This window comes from Alternaria metachromatica (assembly GCF_023757995.1).
Source record: "Alternaria metachromatica strain BMP 0045 chromosome Unknown scaffold_11, whole genome shotgun sequence".
In the NCBI taxonomy this organism is placed as follows: domain Eukaryota; kingdom Fungi; phylum Ascomycota; class Dothideomycetes; order Pleosporales; family Pleosporaceae; genus Alternaria; species Alternaria metachromatica.
In genome coordinates, this window is record NW_026055502.1 from 588,406 (window position 1) to 614,148 (window position 25,743).

The window sequence follows — 25,743 nt, forward strand, 5'->3', positions numbered from 1 at the left end:
AGGGGAAATGGAGGGGGCGGGCAGATTGAGCGAGAAAGCGAATGCTCGCATGTGGGTGGGGGAAGAATATGGGGATATCGGATATGCAGTCGAGCGACTGAGCCAGGTGTTGACGGTTAACCAGGATGTGCTGGCGGTGTACAGCTGTGTTGACGGCCAGCAACATCACCTAGGCGACGCGAGCGCCGAGGGGTACCTAGGGAGCGCTAACCCCAGCACTATGACGAACCACCGCGTGCAGGTCAGCCTATCACCCCTATTGATACTTGAGCTTGTTATTGGGAATATTCTTTTCTTGTGCTGCGTTTCTTGATGTGTTCGCGCGGACCAATGCATCGCGTGGCCATGTCGGAACCATCGTCATACTGCAAACAAGCAAGCCGGCGCAAGGGGCTGCGTCAGGCATCAGCTCAATGTCTCCGAGAAACATGCTTTAGCAGAGTGCATGGTCAGTTGTGTTAGCTGGTGGATGCTGCATGCAAAGGATGCATCGTGCCTGTGTCGTCCCTACTGTTGTAAGCTGGAAGTCGTGCAGCTGCAGCACTGAGTTCGCGGAGGACGTCCTAGACTGCATTGATGACAACCCTGGAGGAACCATTGACAATCTACAAATCATGTGATCACAAGTCGTCAAAGTCAGGGTACCCTCGCAGGTGATTGATGAATGTGGCATGGGAATTGGACAGGATGGATACAGTCATGTCGTTAGGCGGAGTGTGGGGTATCAGCAGCATGTAGCCCTGGAGCCTCATCACAGCTTCATCGTCAAGATCGAGCATAATAGTGATATCACAGTGGTACACATTGAGATCACTGATAACCGGAGAATGCATTACTAGACATTCATAGACAATTGTGCTTTCTTGTGGTGTTGAGTTCTATCAAACGTGTCAGGTCTACTAAACTCTGCCAAGAACATCGCTTTCCTACATGGGCGAGCCTGAACATCCATCACGTTCAACACCACTCCCACGCCATCACCACCACCTCTCCCCCGCCTGCCACGCGCTACTCATGGAAAGACGCTTTCGATGAGCCAGCAACACCCCTGGGGCCCGAGACCAAACCAAAGCACACGTCCCTCGCCCATCTCGACCGCAATTGCCCACGACCAGCGCAACTCCAGCACGCCCTCGCCCAGCAGCTCGCGGCCCAGCCAGTCGCCCGCCGCCTCCAACTTCCCCTCGCTGCCGCCCGCCTCGGTGTCGTCACGCCTGGTCAGGTCCCGCAAGTCGTCGGCCGCCTCGATAACTTCGTCGCCCTTCCCGCCCGCCGCAGGACAGCAGCTCCCCGCCAGCCAGCTGCTGTCCTCGAGAGGACCCAGGACCATAGCGCCCCACGCTGCTCAGCAACTGGCTTCCTCCGCCGCAGCCGCTACCAACGGCGCCGGTGCACAGTCAAGTAGCGGCGGAGGAGCCTCCAAGCTTGTCCGCGCCTCGCCCTCCCTCTCCACCTCGAGCACCACGGGCTCCCCCAGCACCGCCAGCAACCCCTCCGGCGCGTCCTCGCAGAACCTCTCCCGCATTGTCATCGCCCAGGTATTCCTGCTGCTCAGTCAGTTTGGCCCCGTAAAGGACGACAAAGACCGCGCCAAGTGGGACACGCAAACCGAGCAGATCAGGAAGGTTCGTTGTCCCATCGCCCCTGCCCCATTGGCACTTTACTGACGCGCCGCTAGCTGGTCGACTCCAACGGCATGGAGGTCTTTTCCAAATACTTCCGCCGCGTGCTGCAGAACAATGCAGCCACTATCTTCGGCACCGGCGCCCGCAACGCCGACCCCAACGGCAGCTACCAGATCCTCCTGACCGAGGTGCACAAGATACGGAAGGAGCCCGAGCAGGCAGACAAGATTGCAGAGTCAATAAGCTCCAGCGAGGGCGACCTGTTCCGCGACTTCGATCTCGCCGCCTTCATCGCCCACTTCAAGCTCGACTCGGTCGCAAAGACGATGCTAGCCCTCGCTTGCAGGAAGACAGATCTCCGGACTAAAGGTGGGCTCTCTCACCTCCCAATTGATTCTCACGCTAACTCTCATCAGCCGATGCCGTCCTCTCCACCGTCGGCGACGACCTGCTAATGGCCATTGCGCAACCCACCCAGCCAGAAGACATGAGCCACGAATACCTCGCCGCCCTCGTCGAACGCCTACTGCAAGACCCACCACAAGGCTGGGACGAAGAGAAGAAGATGAGCCTCGCGTACGCCGTCCAGATGCGATACCAGCAGACACACCAACAGATCCCCGGCATTGTCGAATCGAAACTCATACTCGTCGAGCTCACGGACGGCTCGCGGAACCCGCTGGTCAAGCTTGTAAGACAGGCAGGTCCGCAAGGCACAGCTACGGTGGAGGCATGCAAAGAGGTGCTCGCGTCGGCCGAAACGCGCGACATCAGCTACCAGCAAGTCGCGGCGGTGCTCCTTTACCTCGCCCTCTCCACCGGATACAACGCCAAGAACTTTGTAGCCGCACTGCGCGAACACCGGACCGGACAGAGAATAGACTGGCAGGACGTTGTTCTGGCATTCGACCGCGATCACCTGCGCATCGAGCGCCACCAGTTTCTGGCCATCTACAATGCGCTGCTCCCCGTCGCCCAAGACAACGAGAAGTTCGACATACAGGCACTATGGGGAGGGCAATGGCAGCATGACTTGACGCAGCTGTACTTTGTAGTCGCTTTCCTGTCTTCTACACGGCAAGAGCTGGACGTGACCCAGATTCCCAGGTTGCGCACTTCCTACTCGATGAAGACATTCGAGAACGCCTCCGACGACGCCAAGTCATTCGCAGAAGAGGCCGTCAAGCATCCCTTCGTTTCGCTCGACGCGACCGCCGCGCTATTCAACATGATCTTCCAGACGTCCGAGACATATCACACCGCACAGCTCATGGGCATACCCGACTTGGTGATTAATCCACACACAGCGGAGTTCCTGGTAGCGGCAGCGGCAGTACCGAAACCCTGGGGTGCCTTGCAGGAACAAGCACTGAAACAGCTGTTTGACCCTTACTTCCAGAAGAAGCTGCCCATATACAACTTTGTCCTCTATGGTCTTTGGAAGCAGGATTTCCAATGGCTTACAGATCGCTTTGTTGACGCATACAACGCCGATTCGATGACCCTTACCCTGGTGCTCGAGCACGCCGAGACGAACAACTGGTTAGAGCAACTGATTCGCAGTAATACTGACATCAGCTTGGACCTGGCTGCACAAGCTCATGCGCGCGGCAAGTTTGATCTCCAGCCCTGGCTGGAGCAGACTTTCGACCAGGCAGGACCATTATTCCGTCGCATCCTGACTAACTTTCTGAGTGCGCGGGCTGCGGAAGAGATGCAACGAGCACGAGACGACCATCTACCTCTCAATCTGCCACTCGCAGTCAAGACAGTATACCCATTGCTTGGATTCCTCTCAGACTGTGGTCTACCCGAGCCCGAGCTGCTGCCCCTCCAAAGGAACTGCATCCAGGCGTACCCGCGATTAATCAACTATGGCGAAGGCGTAGATGACATCATCGATGCCAACGGGCAGAATGGAAACTCGCTTCCAGACGATGCCGACAAAAAGATGCAGGAGCATTTCAAGAATATGTACAGCGGCGATAGCGACGTCAGAGACATCATCTCAGCACTCAAGAAGTACAAAGAATCGCGCGACCCCGCGGACCAGGAATTGTTCGCATGCATGATTCATGGCCTTTTCGACGAGTACAACTGCTTCGGGGAATATCCTCTAGAAGCTTTAGCCACGACTGCTGTGCTTTTCGGGGGTATCATCAACTTCAACCTCTTGTCCCGAATTGCACTTCAGGTGGGACTGGCTATGGTTCTAGAAGCTGTTCAGGAATACAGACCCGAAGACAGTATGTATAAGTTTGGTCTCCAAGCTCTGATCCATTTCTCGAACCGACTTTCTGAGTGGCCCAATTACTGCGATCAGCTTCTCATTGTCCCTGGGCTCCAAGGAACTGAGATTTTTATTAAAGCTGAAGAAGTCGTAGGTCAGCAGCTCGGTGAAGTGAACGGTGACGGTCACAACGGCATAGGCATGACGAACGGCAACGGCATCGATGAAGCTCTGCACCAGGAGCCGGCTGTACCCAAGTTCTCCTGCCTCTACGTCGACCCCCCTCTCCGCCCTGAGCTCTACGAGGACCCAGACGAGGACGTGCAGGACAAGGTTTTGTTCGTATTGAACAACGTTTCCGAGCGTAATCTGCGCGATAAGATCAACGACCTCACTGAAGCCGTCGAAGAAAGGCATCACCAATGGTTCGCAAACTATCTCGTCGAGGAGCGTGCCAAGATGCAGCCCAACTTCCAGCAGCTGTACCTCGATATGCTAGACCTTTTCAACGACAAGACCCTCTGGGCAGAGGTGCTCCGTGAGACGTATTCAAGCGTCATCCGCATGCTCAACACCGACTCCACGCTGGGCTCTACAGAGCGTGGCCATCTTAAGAATTTGGGCTCTTGGCTTGGCTCATTGACAATCGCCCGCGACCAGCCGATCAAGTTCCGTAACATTTCGTTCAAGGATCTTTTGCACGAGGGCTACGACACCGACCGTCTTCTGCTTGTGATTCCCTTTACCTGCAAGGTACTTGTACAGGCCCAAAAGTCTACAATCTTCAAGCCCCCCAATCCTTGGCTCATGGAAATGCTGGGAGTTCTCATGGAACTCTACCACTTCGCCGATCTGAAACTTAACCAGAAATTCGAGATCGAAGTTCTCTGCAAAGGCTTGGAACTTGATCACAAGAACATTGATCCTACAAACAGTATCCGAGGCCGACCACCCGCGGATGAGGAATTCCTGGGATCCATGGTCACTGACGGAATGGAAGCGTTTGGCGATCTTTCCATCATGAGCCTGAACCGTGGCACCCGAGGTCCCAACGAGCGCTTCTCGTCAGCGGCTATCACCGCGGCTCTCCCCGACTTCACGAACCAGCTCCAATACCCACCGTCTGGAAACAGTGCGGTCCCTCCAGCGGCACTGAAGAAGATCTTCCTCACTGCTGTCAACCAAGCCATCCAAGAGATCATCGCACCTGTTGTAGAGCGCTCCGTTACCATTGCCGCCATCTCGACATCGCAGTTAATCAACAAAGACTTTGCCATGGAACCAGATGAGGAGAAGCTCCGCAACGCAGCGCACACTGTTGTCAAGGCTCTCTCCGGTGCCTTGGCTCTTGTTACCTGCAAGGAGCCATTGCGTATGAGTATCCAGAACAACATCCGCGTCACCGCCCGAGACCTCCCCGATCAAGCTCTTCCAGAGGGGCATATCCTCATGTTTGTCAACGACAACCTTGATCTAGTCTGCAATACGGTCGAGCAGGCTGCTGAGATGTCGTCTCTCGCAGAGATCGACATGCAGATCGAGGATGCCGTCCGCGTCCGTCGCATGTTCCGCAGCTCTCGTCCAAATGAGCCTTTCAAGGATGCGAACATCAGCCCATGGGCATTCTACATCCCTGAACCGTACAAGCAGATGCCTGGTGGTCTAAACCGCGAACAATTGGCCATCTACGAGGAGTTTGGTAGACAGTCACGCGGTGCTAGCCACGTTAATAACGCCTCGCAAGATGGTGGACGTCAGCTCCCAGACGTTCTCCAAGATCAATTCGCGGCGGTACCAAACCTCCCAACTCCGGGTGCTGCGCCGGCAGAGCCGCGTCAACCAACACAGCAACCGCGCCTACAGAGTCTTCAGACACCCCATGCACCCTTGGCGCAACAACAACCCAACGGCTATATGGAAGCTCCAGGTCTAGAGCGCGGCCAGCGGGGTGTTGAGGATCTACTCCTTGAGCTCACTCGCGTCATCAAGGAGGCACCAGAGGAACGCATCAGCGAACTTCAGCCTGGTAACAGCACTGTTCATCAAGTCTTCGATCAGCTTATCACAAGCGTTGAGTATGCAGGACCCAACAAAGAGACGTGGGCTTTCCGCATTGCAGGCCAGGTCACGAACCACCTCTTCTCCGACTCTTTGAGTCGTTTGGAGGTTGAAGTCATGGCGCATCTACTGAGCCATCTTTGTCAATTGTCCGTCCAGACTTCGCGGCAGGTACTCATGTGGTTGGCGACTCTGCACGATGATGACAGGATTTTCAAGTCCACGGTCATGATCGCTCTCATGGAGGTCAGCCTGATGGACATGCACCGTCTTAACACGACTATCGCCAAAGCCATTCAAGAACGACGCGTCGCCGCAGTAGAGATGTTGTCCAGTTTGATGGAGGAACTCCTACTCAACGACCACCCGAGTGCGTTCCGTGCCGACTTCGCCATGTCAATTGACGCTCTTACTACCTGGCTAGCAGAGGACCCGTCCTTTGAGCTTGGAAAGCGCGTCATCGCCAACCTGCAGGCATCCTCCACCGAGTCAATGCTTACACCGCCGCCCTCTGGGCACAAGGATCAGCTGGAGTATGTGTTTGATGAGTGGGTACATCTCCAGATGGAACCCATGCCGAAGAAGACGGTTGGCGCTTTCATCTACCAGCTCCATCAACAGAAAGTGATGGAAACTCAAGAGTCCTCAGTCGCTTTCATTCGCACCTGCATTGACTCTTCAGTGACTGCATACGAGCAGGAACACTCAGTGCCGTACGGTAATGGTAACGAAGACATTGCGACAGTCAAAATCGATGCGCTTGGCCGGCTTGTCGTCGATCTCGTCGTCTATCAGGGCGAGCAAGACGAAGCTGTCAAAGAAAGCAAGGCTAGGTACCTGGATCAAATACTCGTCGTAGTAGTGCTCGTTCTCTGCAACCACCACAGCACACGAGGCGACGCCTTCAACCAGAAGGTCTTCTTCCGCCTGTTCTCTGCCATCCTGTTCCATCTGAACGATGCGGTAAAGGAAGAGGCTTTAGCAGACCAGAAGGCCGATGTCTTCCTTGCAGTCGCTAGGGCTCTATTGGTCATCCAACCCTCGCACATCCAACGATTTACGTTCTCTTGGCTGGCACTAGTTGCTCATCGCATCTTCGTGCCTGCCATGCTGGAAGAGGGCCAAGGAGACAAGCGATGGGACGTCTACGCTCAACTTGTGGAAACACTCTTGATCTTCACCGGGAAGCTCATCAAGCCAACTGGAGAGACTGTCATGGCTGAACAGTTCTACCGCGGTGTTTTGCGCGTTCTACTGGTGATCCACCATGATTTCCCCGAGTTCCTAGTCGAGAATCACTTCCGATTCTGCAACAGCATCCCCATGCACTGCACGCAACTGCGCAATCTCATCGTCAGTGCGTACCCTTCCACAATCCTGGAGATGCCAGACCCGTTCACGGCTGGGCTCAAGGCCGACCGACTGGAGCACGACCTTCAAGCCCCGGTCATTCGTGCCGACATCGCGCAGGTACTTTCCGATGCAGGTATCAAGGGTGCTATAGACAACCTCCTCAAGGGCTCGGACCTAAAGAACCAGGATGTTGATAAAGTGTGTCAAGCTGTTTACTACGCAGAGGCTCAGTCGCCAGCTTTTGAGCTCGTTTCAACGACCGCAAACCCAACGTTGATACATGCGATCACTCTGTACATTGGAATCTCCTCTCTAGGTACCGGCCCAGCCAGCGTACCGATCTTTGACGCGGAGAGCCCAGCCACCAAGGTCATCGAGAGGCTCGTCAAGGACTTCCACCCCGAAGCCAGGTTCCACTTCATTAGCGCCATCGCGAACCAGCTCCGCTTCCCGAACACGCATACTCACTTCTACAGCTATACGCTGCTACACCTATTCGGGCCCCCGAACGACGATTCGTTGGCGTTGGAAATCCAAGAGACGATCACCCGAGTGTTGTTGGAGCGCCTGCTGGTCCATCGTCCTCACCCATGGGGACTCATCATCACGTTGTTGGAAATCCTTAAGAATCCAACATACACATTCTGGGACTTGCCGTTTGTCAAAGCGGCTCCTGAAGTACGTAATCTTCTTATTACTCTTCTGTCCAATCATACTGACTCGTCTTCTTTTGAAGGTTGAGCGACTTCTCAATGCACTTTTCACGCATGCACAGTCGAGCCCACGACCGCTAGCTTAGGCAGCTGGTGGCAAGATCTCGACGTTTTCAGCACGAGTGTACCTCCAGGGCACCAATAACCTTCCGCCGTTCTTCATACGCCCAGCGTAGTCCGACGGTTAGTGTATCTCTCTTAGGATCAACCACACGGCCGTCATCTCTTTCCTTCTCGGTGTAATACCTTTTCTATACGCATCACTCGGCGACTTCTCAACCGCTTGCGGGATCACGACTCACTGGGCTGGCTGGCAAAACAACGGGTCAACGATAAACGTACGTGGGACGGGGAAAACCGAGATGAGCATGGTGGGCTAGGAAGGGTGACGAATGCTCAGGGTTTTCTTGGTATCGTTTTCTCAGTCTTTTGGTTCATGATGATACAGAAAAAGCAAGGGAGTTCTTCGGAAATCGTCTTTGGGTATCTCTAATATCCGTTCGTGTATGTCTTTGCTGCGCATTTCATGTAGAATAAGCATTGCTCGGCGAAACTTGTACTGGGGACGGGATGGATGTAACTGGATGTGGTTTCGAGGCGCGAATGCTCTTTACTTTCTCCGTCATCGTCGAAGTGCATACATTGTAGGATATCATGAATGGTGTTTTCTGTCTTTATCGTCGTTCATCTCAAGATTGTGTTGTCATGGTGATGGGAGCACGAAACCTTGGAAGGATGTTCAGTGAAGGTGAGATGAGATGAGATGGCTCCCACGTACCGCAATCGCTCTCTTCTTATCTGGATCTATTGGATTGGAAGGTGCGCTATCGACTTATCCGCCGGTGCGCGGCGCGACAAACGCAGGTCTTGACAACAACAAACGGATATCTTCACTCTCACTACTCACTATTCATCGTCGCACAAAGGGCCCGAGCTCCCCGCGCGCTCTCTCACCTCCAGCTTTTCTTCACCTCGTTTTCCTTATTCTCACCCACACGCCCTCTACCTTTACTTCAAAATTACTCGAGACTCACGCGATCGCAACCGCAATCGCAATGGATCAACCAGCCTCAGGCAACCACCACGACTCTGACGCGATGGCATCGCAAGTTGACACCAAGCCGACCGCTTCGACCGGCTACCCGGTCGCGTATTTCCTTTGCGATGGTGTCACTGAGAAGATGCTCAAAGCAAGTCCCAACCATACTCACCACACACAAGCTACACGCTAACTCCAACTCACCACCCCAACAGATCTCGCTCATGCTGTCCCGAGTGCCCAAGCTACGCAAAGCACGCGTAGCCGGCTACCGACGTTCCGTGCGCTCTGGCGATGGACCCAACACGCTCGCATTCGATGCGGTAAACTTTGGTGAGTGGAGCGGCGAAGAAGTCGTTAAAGGCGTTGTTTTTCAAGCGTTCAATTTGGAGGAGGAGCGTCGTGTGATTGAGTATGCGGGAGGTTCCGGCGAGGTGAAGCAGGTGGTCATGAAGGTTGCTTGTCCGAGTGTACTGGGCCTGGCGGGGAAGATGGAGACGGTGTTGGGGAGGATCTTTGTTCCTGAGGTACGTCGACTCTTTCTTCTTACTTTGAGGAAGTGGTGGAGATTGGCGGGTAAGTTTGCTGATGTGCATAGGGCGATGGCGATACTCTTGTCGGGAGTGAGGACAGTAATCGCAGTACGACAGCTCAGGATGGAGATCGCAACGAGGACTTCATCGACGAGTTCAGCGACGAGGACTTCTCCGAGACCAGCTCGCAGGCCACCGTCGAGGGTCACCCGACTCCACGTATCTCACCTTCGATCTCTACTCTCAACGACGCGGACGTTCCGCACAGGTCTCTCGATGACCTTCCGCTTTCGGCCATCAATGAGCATCCTGTCGACCCGATGATCGAAACTACCGATTGGGCGGCTACAAGACACGTTGAGACTACGGACATCAACCAGATTGAGGAGTCTAAGGAGATTCAAGACGTCGAGGAAACCGAGATCGACGAGTCCGACGAGTCCGAGGAAGATGCCCAGGAGACTGAAGGCACTCAAGAGATGGAGGAAACCGAGATTACCGAAGACAATATCGATAACATCTCCATGAGCTCAACCAGATCTCTAAGACCATCCGACTTCCAGAGGTTCCTCGGAGCTGAATCCGCACGTGCAGTACCCTCCTCGCCCTGGCAGCCAACCATCCCCTGGGAGAAGAGGACTGCGCTCGCACCTGTCCGCAACGAGATTGTACGTACCCCGAGCCAGTTCAGCGGCACTGAGACTAGGAGACGCAAGACCAGCGACAGCATCAAGTCGCTCGTCGATCATTTCGAGAACTTGTCCCCGATGAGTACGCCTACCAAGGACAAGTTCGGCAAAGAGGGTTCCATCATGGACGGCTCCATCAAGGACGGCTCTTTCAAGGAGGGTTCGGCCAAGAAGGGGTCTGTCAATGACGGCTCTATCGAGGACTCTTCCAAGAACACCGACAAAGGCGCCTAGGTGACGCGAGAACTTCGCGCACTGTGCAGAAAGATTATACAGAAGCACGCATCGGCACTGCTACGTTCTTTGAACCAAAAGTTTCTTTGAATGGGAAGGTATATACCGGTTTGGATGTAGGAGGATTGGTATACGAGAGACTTTGTGTGTCTACTCAGTGAGGAGGTTTTCGGGGTCTTACTTGTATCTCTCTGGCAGTACCACGTGTACATTTGCTTGATTGCTTGCTTACATGCTTGCTCGTATGCTTGCTTCTACGATTGCTTGTTGGCCTTCGGCTCATGAGATACTGAAGCATGATTCATGGTGGAGGACAATGTACTTGCTTGCTTCATACCATACTCTTCTCTCATACTCTGCTTCTTCTGGACACTTCATGTGATGGTTGAGTTGGTCAACGCCCCACCTGGCCCACCTTCTGGACCCTTCGATGTCTCTGGTACGTTCCAAATTCCTTCTCGTGAATGATCGCATATGCCGAGCTCACATTGGAGCATCTTTCTTCTCAACGGTAGGTATCCACCTCAAGAACCTGAGCGACCCATACACCGGCGTTGGAACATCACTGAAGTCCCCGCCGAGACAGTAAGAGTACGCATCAGTGCTCTGACTGCTTGCTCCTGACACGAGAATCGCGCAGTACTCCTGCGTGCTACTTGACATGACAACTATTCTGGGCTGACAGAAATGCAGGTGGCGATTCAAGCCATCTTGAAGTTTAGCTTAGCGACCCTGAAGACGAACGCGCACTCCAAAAGACCGAACAAAAGCTTGGTTGTCGTTTATATTACCACCATAAGTTGATTAAGCTTTGTGGCTTCATGAACTTGGGGAGATCTGCCGCCGCGCGTTCGTCCTTCGTGGTTGTTGCATCACTTTGACTGCCTTGAGGCTGTCGCATGATCGTTGCGAGAGATTTAGCAGTCGGAGAAAGCCTGTCAGCATAGTGCATGAGTAATGAGCGGCACATCAAGTATACCAGTGCGAAAAGTATCATGAGCAGCGGTTATGGACAAACTCGAGCGATGCCAGTGTCGTGAAACGCTGGAGTTAATGAGAACTCCGCACTCAACACCGCACCGGCCTTCCAGAGTCGTGATATCCTGGTACACGATAAGGAATAAGCTAAGAATGTACTAGCTATACCGTAATGGCATGCCATAGAGCTGGGCCGTCCCGTCGGGGGTCGTCTGCCCGGCCCGTAAGTGGAGCGTTATGGGCCACAGTGTACACTCATTGCCCGGAGCAGAGCAACATCAATATCGATTCTTACATCAGTATTCATAGTACATATGCAGTCGCCGTTTCCTCCCTGCTGACCTCAGCAGGTGCGGAATGACGGGGTATACCTTCTCTCTTCCTGAGCAACAACAGCTGCAACCACACACTTTCCATCTAATCCCATCACAAGTTCAGTCTCTCAACTCATCGATCTTGCAAGCAAACCACATCAATGCTACTGGCCCGCTTTGAAGACACGCCTAGATCTGAGGTTCGCCTCGATCACTGCTGCGGAAAACATTGACAGTCACTGACACCGCTTGCGTCGTGGCTACTCGACACAGGTGAGTAGCTCTTTGAACCCACAATCGCTTTATCCAGGCTTGCTAACGACATTGTCTTCAGGAATTGTGTAGGCGGCCATCACCGGAGACAACTCCAGTCTGAGTCTTCACTTACGCACTCGTCGCCGACAAAGCTTCATCACATCACCTGCGCACCAAACAATCATGGTGTTGCCTGATGAGCTTCTTACTTTTCTCGGGTGTAATAACTCAGATGCATCATTCTGCAATGGTCCCTACCACATCACTCTTGGAGAAAAGCTCTTGAATCTCCGCCGGATTGCATACGCGTGCTACTTTCAGGAGCTTCGGAACAACCAACCCGTTACCCAGCCACTCCAGAGAGCATACGGGCTCTTAGCACAGGACGCTTTCTCCGTCGACAATCGCGCGAATGCTTTGGCAGCTATTGTGAACACTGCTTGGCCTCCGGGCTCATGGACTCCTATTGCTCCCAATCGGATGTATCTCCATGTAAGTTTGCATGATCGAGTCGGTGGAATCCAACGAAAAAAAAGCTGATCAGAGATACCAGACACCAAATGGATGCCCCAAGCAGAACATCACCCAACGTGCATTCATCAGGGTGAACCAGGCCAAGAAACCTGTCTCAACAGTGACATTGATCGGGCAACATGGCCAAGAAGAGTTTGACCTCCGCGACACCTCACAGCTATACAAGCTCTTCGACGCGGTGGTAGACAGCGAATTCATCTTCGCGCTGAAGGAGCAACTTCGCCTCCAAGATGCTCTCCAGCAGACAGTGGAACCTCCACCACAGTCGACAGCCCATGCTCATCCGGGTTTGCCCTCTATCACCAAGCAATACCAGCATGCTTGGAATAGCCAAGTTCAGCCTCCCGCCCACGCACTTGTCATCAAGAATGGCCAAGTTCGACCGCACGCCCGCGTACTCGCTATCAAGAACGGACCGAAGGAACCGACGAAAAAGCCCTCCCGAAGGAGATTGATGGAGCAAACCTCATTCAAGACCAGCCCATGTCGCATGCGCTACCAGCTCCTCCCTTACTCCGCAATCCCCTTCCACCTCATCACCTGGCCACGAAGCGAATCCGTGGTCCCACCTTCAGACCTCGCAGAAAGTTCCGCCCTGCGAGATTTCATCACCGTGGAAGGCGAAGCAGGCTGCGATTACGACGAGTCGCTGCTCTTCTACCTGATGGGACTCGCGATGGAGCGTCTCGAGCAAGAAGGCTTCGCTCTACTAGCCCATGAGGTGTGCGACCTCCGAATCCGGTTATCGCGGAGTAGACGCGGAGTTGATCCGCCTTTTGGTCCTACGTCAGGACGACTTCTTGCAGTGGAGCCACATGGGCTGAATGATAAGATACATATCATCTGTCGCGAAGACGTCGACAAGGATAAGATCAGGATGTGGGTGGTGAATGAAGACCAGGGCCAACAGAGCTGCATCATTCGCATTGAGAAGCGTTCCGAGAATGCGTCGCGGACGCTTTCGAGTCTGGGGAAGAGGGAGGTATCGTCCTCGCCGAGGGTGTACTGCGATATTGCGCCTAAGAAAGTGAAGATGGAATGACGCGGAAGAGGTTGTAGGTGGCGAAGTTCCTTCTTGTTGGATCCGGTAGATAGTACAAGGTACAATAAAGACCCTTCTTCTCGATTATATTTACAATTACTGACAATATTCCAGCTATTTGCGCAGATTCTGTGTCCCATTCCTTGTCGCCAATGACAGTCGCAACGTCGCGAACCGTCTTTTCCAGTATGCTCAAGTCATTAAAATCGTAAACGCCAATTTTCGCCAACGCATCCAATCAACAATTTATATCCGTGTGTTTATTCCTCTGAGTTCCTCGCATAATACCTCGGTCGGGGCGTCGTCCGCCTGGACCTCCGCTCCTCACCCATATCCTCACTCTGCCTCTCTATCCGCAGCATCTCGCGCACCTTGCCATCGAACGTAACAATGATGTGGTACGGCACCTGGGGCGATGCCAGTCCGGACGACGAACGGCTGAAGTATCCGCTACCTGCCGATGACGCAGGCGACAAAGGTGTGATGGGTGTATTAGGCGACGAGTCTCGTGACGACGATGCAGACGATGTTTGCGTATTGATCGTCGTAGTTTGCGCGTGCGAATCCATTTTTAGGTTTTTCTTCGAGGGTCTGGTATGTCGATCGTATCGTGCTTTTGGTGGTAGTGGTTGCGGGTACGGTACGATGCGGTAGGGCCGAAAGTTTAAGAATAGACGGCAGTATGTAGTAGTGTACCGACTCTGTGCTGAATACGAGAAGGGAAAGCTACACCAACAACAATATTGATGCTCGTGTCCTGGCTAAGAATATTTTCGTGTGTGCTCGGATGCGGGTGGCAGGTGGTAGATGCCTTTCGTTCCGTAACGCTTTGTTTACGGGTTTGGAGAGGGCCAAGAACAGGTTGGTTGTCGGGGTGGCTGGCCGGAGTACTGCTATGTGGGCAGGTTCTAGATGGCTTTTGAAGGTGGATCAGGGAAGATGTTGCGTAGACCCCTGGAAGCGCGTTAGGGATGATGCTTGTTGAGGGCTTTTCGTTGCTCGGCCGGCGTCCCGCTGCGGGATGACAGGATGTGGAGGTGGTACGTACGAGAAAACTTGCAAGTGCTACGGACGACTTCTCTTTCCCTATTAATCCGTGATGTGTGTGAACGAGAAGAAGTAATAACCCGTTGATATATGCGCAAATATATTGTGTAGTGATAAGAATATCTGAATCGATATATAGAGCTTGATAATAGTAATAACAAAGCCCACCAAAAAAATCAACAGCTCACCCACATTCCATGGTGAAACCCTCCTCCTATTTATCGAAAAGAACCCACATGGGCTGAGTCCGACGGTCGAGCGCTCGAAAAACACCGCGTCAGCGCCCATCCATCATCATCTCGGAGGCCCACTTGTGGGACGCGTTGCGGTCAGGCATCCGAGGCCGGCCGCCGGCCTGCTGTGCTGCGCCTCGGCCCTAACAGATCGCCATAGCGTGCCTTGAAGAAAAACGTGAGGTGGCTGCACGTGTGTTACTATGTTTAGGTTGTGAGTTGTTCCATTGTTCGAGAAGGAAAAGTCAGGCGCGCAATGGTGTGTTCATCTTTGCTGTGTGGGAGAGAGTAAGGGCAGGGCGGAGGACGTTGGCTGTGCACCGTTAGGAGAAGCGACGGGGGTGTTTGGAAGGAATTATTGCCACTTTGGGCTGTGCGAGGGTGCGAAGCGAGGGCAGATGAGCCCCCTGTACATCAGGACAACGGAACGTGTTTGAGAGCTTCTTTCTTGCTCGCGAGATGAAGGCGAATTTCGAAGATCGCACTTTGGAGAGATGAGGGTGAATGTTCGATGGGAATTCGGCTGATGCTATTCGGTCCTACCCCCACAGTCTAATGTCGAGATGCCCACCTGCAATGTCAATCCTGTTCCACCCTCACGAACGGTTTTCCTTTGAGAACTTTCGCACTACCTGAGGTGCGTCTTACAGTACTGTACAGCTCGTACACTCTTTGCGGGCGTATCATGATGGCACTTGAATTGCGTCTTGGCTGCTGCGTGCGCCACCTCCCTTACATACCCCGAGTATGAAGGTCCGTCGACCAGTCGCGTTCTTGACCCAATATCGTCATGATAATCCATCGCTCCACCATCGCAGCACTTCACTCGCCAGAACATCCATCTCACGATCTCTCACAGCCTTGTGCCGATCTCCTCGTATCTACACCGTGTATCGCTTGCGACGTGGCTAAGGCTGCCCTGCATCCAACCCCGCCATTCACATCACCCAGCGCTCACTTCAGCCGCGGATACGGGTTCCCGGATGACACCAACACTACAAGTACTATGCCATGCGAGGCAACCTTAACTGGACATCATCGCCCGCCAAGTTGGCAGCATGCGGGGCGCTCGAGGCTTAGGTTGACCGGTTACCCGTCTTGTTTCCGATCCGCGGTTTGACTTCTGTAGCTTCTCGTGGGATGAACTTGATTGGGAGGTACAGTCGATGACGTGGGATTATGGTATTTTACCATGGTACCACGTGCATTGGGCGAAGTTACTTGATGGCTATGTTGATAAGTATGAAAAGGTGGGTGTTTCCTTAATTTCGAGGTTCTTGTTGTGTTTCATTGCGTTCAAGCGTTGCGCATCTTCACTTTATCACCCACGGAAAGAGTTTGCGCAAGATTCTCAAACGGCGCATTATCATACATTGCAGACTCTTTGGCACGAGAAAGCGAACATGGAGAAGCAAAAGAAACAAGAGCGGCAGGAGAGGTCTCAACGGCAACACCGTAAGCGATGAACACCCTTTTCACCAACACCATCCTTAACTTTGTGTTAGCGAGATACTCCATGAGCGATATACCTGAAGACCCAAATCAGCGCTCTGCATCGTTCATGCCTTCGTCCCGGAAGCGTGCAGACTCGCATCAACCGCGGGCAACCCTGCACCATACACCACGGTCATCGGACGAGGAGCAACTGTCTCAACAGGCCGTCATTTCAGCATATCTAAGATCGTCGTATTCTGATGACGACACGGGGCGTCCGAGGAGGTTCTCATCAGCTGAGCACTACTATTCGCCATCACCAGCGCACCACAATCCGCAGAACGAGATCTCAAGAATAAGCGGCAACTTCAACGCGCCAACAGCCATGGAGCTAGAGCGACACAAATCCCACAAGAGGAGTTCGCGGGGGTTGGGGAAGCTCAAGAACGCCGTCAGGGGTCTAGTCAGGGCATGAGGTTTGTTGGTTGGGGCTCAGTACCTGCTTTTCGTCCTACCGCCCATCTCCTACTTCTGTCACGTTACACGCATTGTCCACTGTGTGGACCCAAGATACCCCATCATTTCGTATATGCCAATTATTGTTTCATCATGTCCTGTGATCTGCATGCTCAGCTTTCCGGTCTTTGCTGTGCGACACGGCACGGCTGATGGTGATGAATGACATCATTGGACCCATCCATTTCGCAACGCCACACATCCTTCGCTTCGCTTGCGCCTCGCTTTGCTCCGTGTCCGCCTCCCCGATAACGTTCATCCCCAACATCATCATCTTCCCAGATCATCGCGTGTCATTAAACAGTCCAAGACTGAGTTTGCCAGCTGTGGAATGTCTTCGCCAATTTGTCGTAGAAACCGAGCACTATCCGCACTCCTGTCTTTGAGGCGTGGTCTTCTGATGAGCCACACATCATTTCCTCATCCGGACTGCGATAGCCAAAGCGTGGCTGGGCACGATGGCGCTGCAATGACGTCGTAGTATTACTTACAGGATTGGTATTGGTCTGTGTCATGTGCATCATGTGCGTGGTATGAGTAGGCAGCTGTTTAAATATCCCAGCCATCGACCGCAGCAGCAGGACACGCTCAACCAATAACACTTTCATCACCAAAGGACGCTAGTAGTCACACCACATTCAAGTTATACAAAACATCTCAGATCTTGTTTTCTAGATTTGACACTACTACTGCTACCGCTGCTACGAGATCGAGTCACTCTCAAAACAGAAGCCATGGACCACTACCCCGAAGTCAGCGTCAACGAACGCGAAACCCCCTCCTCGATGCTCTCCTCGCGCCACGACTCCGCCTCCTCCATCGCCAAAACCGCCGCTGCTGGTCAAAGACCCTCTGGAGCCTCCACTACAGACGACTCCGCAGCGCGCAACTCCTCATACACGTCCTTCCCCAGTCCATCAACACACTCGCACTCGTCGAACCACTCCGCCCACCGCAGCGACTCGAGCTCGTCGTCCAACTCCAACCTCCAACGTATCGAAGCGGAGTACGCGCGGTATACAGATGCGCCGCCACCGTACAGCGAGAAAGCGTATGAGGGCAAGAGCGACGACGAGAGGAATAGCATGCGCATGACGGATTATGCGAAGGAGATCTCTAGGATGATGGGACGGCAGTTGGTTAGGGGGCTGAAGATTGATGAGAGGGAGAAGGGGAGGAAGGAGAATAAGGCGAAGTGAGGGTGGGGTTTGTGATGTATGATGTTGATCATGTTGGAATGATGGTCAGACTAGGCCTGGTGTTGGATTTGTTTGTATTATTACCACGGTTTCTGTATCATTAGCACAGCGGTGGCGTTTGGTGATGATCTTGCGGCGCCATGAATGTGCAAGAGGCCTTCGGCGTTGATACCACTAGTTCAAATTGGAGTTATCAACTTGTTTGTTGTCCAGCTTCTGCTGTATTGATTTCGAACCATATGACAGACCGCTTGCTAGCGATGCTAGTTCATGCAGACCGTTTCCGCTTAAGTCCTCTCTTGTTCATGTCGGCTGCTCGTACATTCCTCATCGCTTCAACCAAAGGCGTTTCAACGACGGTGTCAACGTCCAAGTGCATCAACTCCAGTTGCGGCGGCATCTTGATGCTTCTCCCATCACTCCAACATACACCTCTGATGAACTTTTCAGACTCCTCGACTTGCTCCTCTCTGGTGTCGCCAAGTAGTCCGCAAACAGTTTGCCACGTGTAATCTACGCCGTAATCTCGTGGGCAGATGCGATGAAGCACGCGTACAGTCTGTATCTTGGGGAAAAGCTTTCCTAACCGCGTTGCAATCGAGACAACATGCCGCCATTGCTCCTCGCCTGAAGTTTTTGTCTCAAATAGGTCGTACGGGGCTCGGAATTTTCCAATTCCTGTGTCGTGAAGGACAGCCACCTTCTTAACGAGATGTGCATATGTTAGCGACAAGGGCAAGATATGCGAGCCTGCTACGTTGAACTGCGTCCGGTATTGGTATAAAACGGGGCAGAGTTGAAGGGGCTGCGCGTAGAGTGTTTCGGCGAATTCCCAATGCACTTGGCGGCATGTTTCCATGATACCAAGATTACGTGATCGGGGACTGCCCGGGATATAATTCTTCAAAGCGCCGTGCTTGTCGTTCCAGCCGTTGCCGTTTGTCGACAGATTGGTGCAGATGTAATTGTAGATCATGTCTCTCAACTCTCGCGGTAGATCGAGGAACCCGACGCCGTTGTCACCTGCCATCCTATCCCAGGTTTTGGGTATAGGCCGCTGCCTCTGGTTAGATCGAATCAACTTTGGATTTTGGCCAGGTGTATACGCACAGGCTTTCGGTACGCCAGAGCAAACGTGTACTCGGGTGCGTCTGCTTTGGTTGGAATATGCGAATCCATACTGATGACATGGCATCGGTCTGGCCCGGTGTCAACAAAGTCCTGAAATATGATCAAACTGACCGACTTACCTGTGAACATGGTGTCTTAATTTTGCTTCGCGGTCGCCGGCTGTTCAGTGCTTGCTATAGACTTCCGAGTCAGCAGGAGCCTAGATAAATCCACTTCTATAGGCCATGGGCAGTTCAGTAAAGGAATCTAGATTGTAAGACAAGAATTGCAGGCGAAACGATCGCTGGCTACTGAGCAACTTAGACACAACATACCAATCCTCAGTCAGCACGGAATCACGGGCGTGCCCTATCTCACACCACCTAGGTACCTGTGCACCTACCCGTGGACCGGAAGCTTTTCCACCGGCTGCCGACAGTTCTATGGCTATTCAGCAGCACTTTGCGATCATAGAGTTAGTCGTGGGCCGCATTTGAGGGATCGAGTTTTGTGCTGAGAGTACCACGCCGCATACATGCATACCTAGGTAGTAGCGCGGGGGACGAGGCTGGGTGCTGACTCAGCGAGGCTGGGGAACGCTAACAACTCCAACGATCTGGGGCTATGACGCAGCCGGACAGCATCTTCGCGTCCAAACATGGGTTCGCAATATTCTCTCGCTAGTTATCTCGCGAGCATGCCAATAGCTTTTATCAATGCTAACGACACAGCAACACTCACCCGAGTTGACGACAGCTAGCTGACATGACAAGTCGCGATGGCCCAGCCACGCGCAGCACGCAACGCAGCAAAACCTTCCACCCAGCACGCGAACCCGTGAGACACGGCACCGGCCTACGCCTCGAAGACAATCGCGTCACCGGTCCGATACCCTTCCTCAACCCCACGCGCGCTCATTACCGCCACGACGACCGTCCCGATGTTCGCTACAAGTGGACTTCGCGCAATGACCGCAAAGGACGACATGCCGTAGACATCGAACCTAGCCAGACCGCTGTCTCGAAGAAGCACGATACCCCACGTCCGACTTCCTCCTTCCGTAGCGTCGCTCGCAACATCTGGCGTATGTTCACATACTTCCCCGTATGGGATATTTCCTTCGACGTTGCCTTTGTCTTCACGTTGGGCAGCGTAGTATGGTTATTCAATGCCTTCTTCGTCTTCCTGCCGTTGGTACGACCAGATTCGGAATTCACAAACGAGGAATTGTATGGTGGGGGCATAACAGCGTTTGTCGGCGTCTGCATCTTCGAGGTGGGGTCCTTCCTCCTTGTAGCAGAAGCTGTGAATGAGGGCCGATCGGGGTGCTTCGGATGGGCCGTGGAGCAGATCCTATCGCATGAAGAGGAGGGGGATGTACGCGTAGAGCTGCGGCCGTCAAAGTCGCATTGCACGCACCACCACAACAAACGGCATGCTGTCAGGACTCGACAAATCGCCGAAGCAAAACCCGCTTTGGAGCCGCAAGAGCGCTCCTGGGTCTGGTGGCCGTCAAACGAAGAACTACGGACCCACTACATTCACAACCTCGGGTTCATAGCGTCCATGTCCCAGCTGCTCGGCGCAACAATCTTCTGGATCGCGGGCCTGACTGCACTGCCCGGCATATACGATCAGATGTCGCAAACCCTTACTATTATCCTCTACTGGACTACACAAGTCGTTGGCGGTATAGGTTTCATCATTTCCGGAGCCCTCTTCATGATCGAGACTCAGTCCAAATGGTGGAAACCTGCTCCTCGAACGCTGGGATGGTGGGTTGGGGCCTGGAACCTAATAGGCGGCATCGGCTTCACGTTGTGCCCGGCGTTCGGATATGACACCAGGAGCTGGGCGCAATATCAGGCGTCGCTCAGTACCTTCTGGGGTAGTTGGGCTTTCATGATCGGGAGTACGCTTCAGTGGTATGAGAGTTTGGAGAAATATCCTGTACAAGTTGAGAGTGACAGGTAGCACTTGTTGGCCGATTTCAGACGTTTTCGTTCTCACGCTAATGTGAGTAGCTGGCCGTCGGAAGCAAGAAGAAAAGCAGAGATCGCACCAATTTTCGCGTCCTCCCGGTTCGTTATATCAACCGTCCGCACCTCTTTCCTTCCACTTGCCAGTGTGAATTGGGAACACTCCGAATGGCTCCTTCTGCGAAGATCGGAAATGAAAAGCCCTGGGGTGTTAGCGTCCTCCACGCGGCAGCGGCAACTCTTCAAACGTGAACTCATCTTGACTGAATGACGTGCTCGTCACATCTCGTAACCCCATCACAGGGCTGGTCAAGACGCCTCACGTGAACGACGTTACTCAAACGCAGACCAATTCGGCTTTCCCGTCCCCTCCTTGCTCCCACTACGTTACTCCAATCCACTCCTGCCCTCCGGCGAACGTCATGAGTTACAGTTCCACACGAAAAGAAGCTTTGGAGCTTTATAGGAGTGAAGAGCTACCGAGCATTTACAACAGCCACAACACAAGCCCGGGCTCCAACATGCTAGACACACCCAGCACCCTCAGACGTAGCAAGGAAAGACAGTTGAGTGTCGTCGACTGGCACGGCAACGACGATGCGGCAAACCCCAGGAATTTTCTCTCGTGGAAGAAGGACATCAATATCGGTTGCATATTCATCATGTGTTTTGTATCGTGAGTATCCTGCTTCGTTCATATTGTAATAACAACCCGCTAACTTCAAGTAGACCATTCACGTCCTCCGTCGTCGCGCCAGCAATGCCAGACATCATAAGAGACTTCGCATCAACCGATGCCTATCTCTCTGCCTTCGTCCTGAGTATCTACGTCCTAGGCTACGCGTTCGGTCCCCTTCTCATAAGTCCCCTTTCGGAGCAATACGGCCGACTGCCTTTGTACCACGGATGTAACGTGCTTTTCACGGTAAGCACCTTCGCATGCGGACGATCCAACTCTCTAGGCACCTTGGCTGTCTTCCGCTTCCTCGCCGGCGTGGGCGGTAGTAGCGTATTCGCCCTCGCGCCATCTAGCATCGGTGATCTCTGGGTGAAAGAGAAACGCGGGGGGGTCATGGCCTTGATAGGATTGGCGTATAATCTCGGTCCAGCGATTAGTCCTACAGCGGGTAGCTACCTCAACGCTGCGAGAGGGTGGCGGTGGATATTCTATCTTACTGCTATTTTGGGTGGGGTGAGTACGGCGCTCAGCATGGTATGTTTGTCGGAGACGTATGAACCGGTTCTACTCCGTCGAAAAGCTGCACAGTTGCGGAAACACACGGGAAATAAGGATTTAAGGGCCAAGTCTGATTTGGACGCTGGGACGAGCAAGTTGGTAGCTTTTCGCACGGCGATGGTCATGCCGCTACGCATGCTTTTCCTGTCTCGACCGATCTTCTTTACCTCGCTGCTCACGGCTATTGGATACGGATCCCTATATATCTTGTACACGACCATCCCGACAACATTCGTCGAGACTTACGGATGGGCGCCCAAAAATCTGGGCCTTGCTTATCTCGGTACGGCTGTCGGTAACCTCATTGGTATGCTTGGAGGCGGTGCAATTAGTGACAGCCTCGTCAAGCGGAAGGCACTCAAGGGCGACGCGAGACCGGAGAACAGGTTGCTACCCATGATTTTCTGGTGGCCGCTTGTGAGTATTGGGTTGTTCATCTATGCTTGGACGGCTCAGTATGGTGTGCACTGGATTGCGCCATTGATCGGAACGGCGGTGTTTGGTGCTGGGTCCATGAGCGCTATCGTAAGTTCATCCTCCTCAACTCATGTATCGTCTTGAGTTGGCTCTCAAGACTTGGTGTATAACTGCTAACTCTCATCTAGTTCTTCACAGGCACATATATCCTAGACGCCTACCCAGTCCACTCCGCATCTGGCATGGCCGCCTGCTCAGTCATGCGCTCGCTCGTCGGCGGTCTTGCGCCCCTCTTCTCGCATAAGATGTATCAGAAGCTTGATGTGGGTTGGTCTTTCTCGTTACTTGCGTTTATCGCTCTTGCTTTCGCGCCCGTACCGTGGGTATTTTATACTTTCGGTGAGAAATGGCGTGCTGGTGAGCGTTATGCAGGGAGGGGCGATACGGGTGGGTTGGAGCGAGAACAGGTGGGATCAAGGGTCGTGATGGTCGAGGTAGATGGGAAGGCGCTTGCGTGATCAGTCATGGATGTGCAAGGTCGTGGTTGCCTGATACGGCTTAGCCACAACGATGCCTTACCTTGCGATGCTCTCACTTCCAACACTCCACTCTAAGCCGTCGTTGTCCGTGTCTTGCGAGCATATTAACCTTGCGATTTCTCTCGTTCCTTCATTTCCGGATGCATACTCCATACTCCGCTCGAATGGATATTGTACTTCTTACGGCAATCGCGAGTGACCCTCGCCCGGTCGCAGTACCATGGAATGTGGTCGTTGTTGCCCATGTCGCCAGGACCAGCGCTGTCCCCATAAGTCAACTTCTCGATGTATCATTCCCTGACACATTCATCATCACAACAAGTTCGTCTATCATATTCCGTTACCATCACATGTTTACTGCACACATCCGTACTCGTTCACTTTTATCAGCAACGCAACGCTTATATTGGGGTCACTTTCACTATCGCCAGTCACCCAGAGTGCGCACGCGATATTGCGTCCGTTTGCGCACCGTCACTTGCACCCGAAAAGCCTACATATCATAGAAACGTTCATCACCCGGCACATCACAGATACTACACCGCTCCCCCTCCCACCTCGCCAATGATCGGCCAACGAAGAAGCGCACACGCCGAGCCAGCGAATATGGCACTTCCCGCTAGAAGTACGAATATGTACAATAGACGCTACATAAGCACCGCCAGATCGGATCACAAGACACTCAACTTAAAGCCCGAAACCACCCGTCCATACCAATCCGGTGATCCATCCGTCACAAGTGCTCCAGAAGTTGCAGGCACAATGAAGATTATCGTCGGATCAGAGTCAAATAAACGAACCTGGCAAATACCCAAAGCACTTCTAATACGACATTCAAGCATGTTCGACGGAATCATCGCCGCAGACAGAAAGATTTCCGAAATCCATCTCCCAACCATCACTCCCAACGCCTTTGCCGATTTCGTTCTGTATATGAACTCGAGCATACACAGTCCGAACACAGTTGTTACCGGTTACCGGAGTCTACGAGCACATGCTGAAGCCTGCCTTCTCGGGGTTAAGCTCGAAGCGGATGTATACTGGGAAGCCGGTATGCGGGAATTGTACAACCTCGTCGAGCCACTTGCCCGGTCCACAAGATCCGACGCGAAACAATCTTTACTTCGAGCGAGTGATATTGCGTACATCTGCGCTAACACCACCGCCGAGAGCCTTCGTCGTATCGCGATCATCGGTCCTGTTGCAAGAAGACCGTCTGTTGGCTCCCCGCCTCCTCCAAGACAAGACCGCCACAGTCAGGCTTCCGCCGGGATGGAACTACTCCAAAGACTCTTTTTCGACGCCCTAGCCTCTCATTGGTCTCAGCGAGATGTCCACTATATCGGCGCACAGGATTCACCCCGTGGCGGCGGTTTCAACAGGAACGACGTTCCGGGAGATAGCACCACGTGGGGAGAGCTATGCGAGACGTATCCTGACTTCAAAACCCATATGAACAATACCGGAGACACGCAAAGTCGTTACCGGGGCAGCATACTGAGCGATGTCAACACATACCTCGGCCTTCCAGTTAAGCCCGACCCAGTAGATGAAGACAAAAGTGAGGGCAACAGCAGCCGCAGCAGTGCCACAGCGGTCCAGACAGAGGATGTTGATGACCTCGTGGAAGAAGAGACGCAACGGCCGAAACTCACGCTTAAACTGAGGGGTCTTCTGAGGCGGACCAGCAGTAGGGTGTTCGGAGAGGAGGGGTTGAGGGATGTCAGGGAAGAGCACCAAGATCGTCTTAGGCGTGGGGAGAGCGCGGATGAAGAGGACTCCGTTGACGACGCCGCTGAAGAAACTGCGACCCACGAGACTACAGAGGGCATGAACGCGGCCAGAGATGAAGCAACCCGATCCGATGAGACTACAGAGGACATAGACGCGACAAGAGATGAAGCATCCCGAACCGAGGAGACAGCGGAGGACATGGACGCGGCCAATGACGAAGCATCCGAAACCGATGTGACTATAGGGGGTCTGGACAACAGGTTCGAGGAGGAGTTTCTCACCGGCTTTAGTGTGCCGTCAGAACGTTCGTGATGGGGGTGGTGAACAATGTTGTGCTCGGGATCTTGGACGCACTCTTTGACTTATGAGCTGCTCACATACTCGTTCACTTTCGGCATGCACGATCATTCAGATCATGTCTTTTGGGTGTGCTTGTGCGAAGAGCTTTCCTGGATATCAAGTAGTGCGAATGATATCATGTTGTAGCTTGGATGTTGCCAACTCTTTCGTATGTGCACAACATACAATGGAAATATCAACCACCCTGCAGTCTCCATTGGTATTCACATAGAACTTAGCAGACCATTGAATCCATGTACGCTCCTTGGTTAGTAAAATTTAAAATGTTATGTAGGTGTGTGCTCCATTTGTTCTTGTCGTCATATACAACTACTTGCTGTCAGGGCTTGTGTGTATATTAT

The 25,743-nt window shown here is 53.2% G+C and overlaps 7 protein-coding genes across 7 annotated transcripts; 6 read left to right on the top strand and 1 right to left on the bottom strand.

Annotated features, from left to right (window-relative positions):
* Positions 1-1,031: 1,031 nt before the first annotated feature.
* On the top strand, positions 1,032-10,474 carry J4E83_005644 (uncharacterized protein; the record flags this gene model as incomplete). The annotated part of the gene is made up of 5 exons (XM_049332562.1): positions 1,032-1,625; positions 1,679-1,994; positions 2,042-7,944; positions 9,234-9,545; positions 9,617-10,474. The coding sequence occupies 5 exons, from the start codon at positions 1,032-1,034 to the stop codon at positions 10,472-10,474; spliced, it is 7,983 nt and encodes a 2,660-aa protein (XP_049188370.1).
* A 2,049-nt stretch (positions 10,475-12,523) lies between these two features.
* Positions 12,524-13,597, top strand: J4E83_005645 (uncharacterized protein; the record flags this gene model as incomplete). The annotated part of the gene is made up of 2 exons (XM_049332563.1): positions 12,524-12,531; positions 12,568-13,597. 2 exons carry the CDS (start codon positions 12,524-12,526, stop codon positions 13,595-13,597), a joined length of 1,038 nt encoding a protein of 345 aa, XP_049188371.1.
* Positions 13,598-17,561: 3,964 nt separating this feature from the next.
* On the top strand, positions 17,562-18,026 carry J4E83_005646 (uncharacterized protein; the record flags this gene model as incomplete). Its single annotated transcript, XM_049332564.1, has 2 exons — positions 17,562-17,728; positions 17,786-18,026. 2 exons carry the CDS (start codon positions 17,562-17,564, stop codon positions 18,024-18,026), a joined length of 408 nt encoding a protein of 135 aa, XP_049188372.1.
* Positions 18,027-18,294: 268 nt separating this feature from the next.
* J4E83_005647 (uncharacterized protein) lies at positions 18,295-19,286 on the bottom strand (the record flags this gene model as incomplete). The annotated part of the gene is made up of 3 exons (XM_049332565.1): positions 18,295-19,083; positions 19,137-19,225; positions 19,277-19,286. The coding sequence occupies 3 exons, from the start codon at positions 19,284-19,286 to the stop codon at positions 18,295-18,297; spliced, it is 888 nt and encodes a 295-aa protein (XP_049188373.1).
* A 615-nt stretch (positions 19,287-19,901) lies between these two features.
* J4E83_005648 (uncharacterized protein) lies at positions 19,902-21,110 on the top strand (the record flags this gene model as incomplete). Its single annotated transcript, XM_049332566.1, has 1 exon — positions 19,902-21,110. The coding sequence occupies one exon, from the start codon at positions 19,902-19,904 to the stop codon at positions 21,108-21,110; it is 1,209 nt and encodes a 402-aa protein (XP_049188374.1).
* A 427-nt stretch (positions 21,111-21,537) lies between these two features.
* Positions 21,538-23,287, top strand: J4E83_005649 (uncharacterized protein; the record flags this gene model as incomplete). The annotated part of the gene is made up of 3 exons (XM_049332567.1): positions 21,538-21,791; positions 21,845-22,877; positions 22,958-23,287. 3 exons carry the CDS (start codon positions 21,538-21,540, stop codon positions 23,285-23,287), a joined length of 1,617 nt encoding a protein of 538 aa, XP_049188375.1.
* Positions 23,288-23,872: 585 nt separating this feature from the next.
* On the top strand, positions 23,873-25,354 carry J4E83_005650 (uncharacterized protein; the record flags this gene model as incomplete). Its single annotated transcript, XM_049332568.1, has 1 exon — positions 23,873-25,354. One exon carries the CDS (start codon positions 23,873-23,875, stop codon positions 25,352-25,354), a length of 1,482 nt encoding a protein of 493 aa, XP_049188376.1.
* Positions 25,355-25,743: the final 389 nt, after the last annotated feature.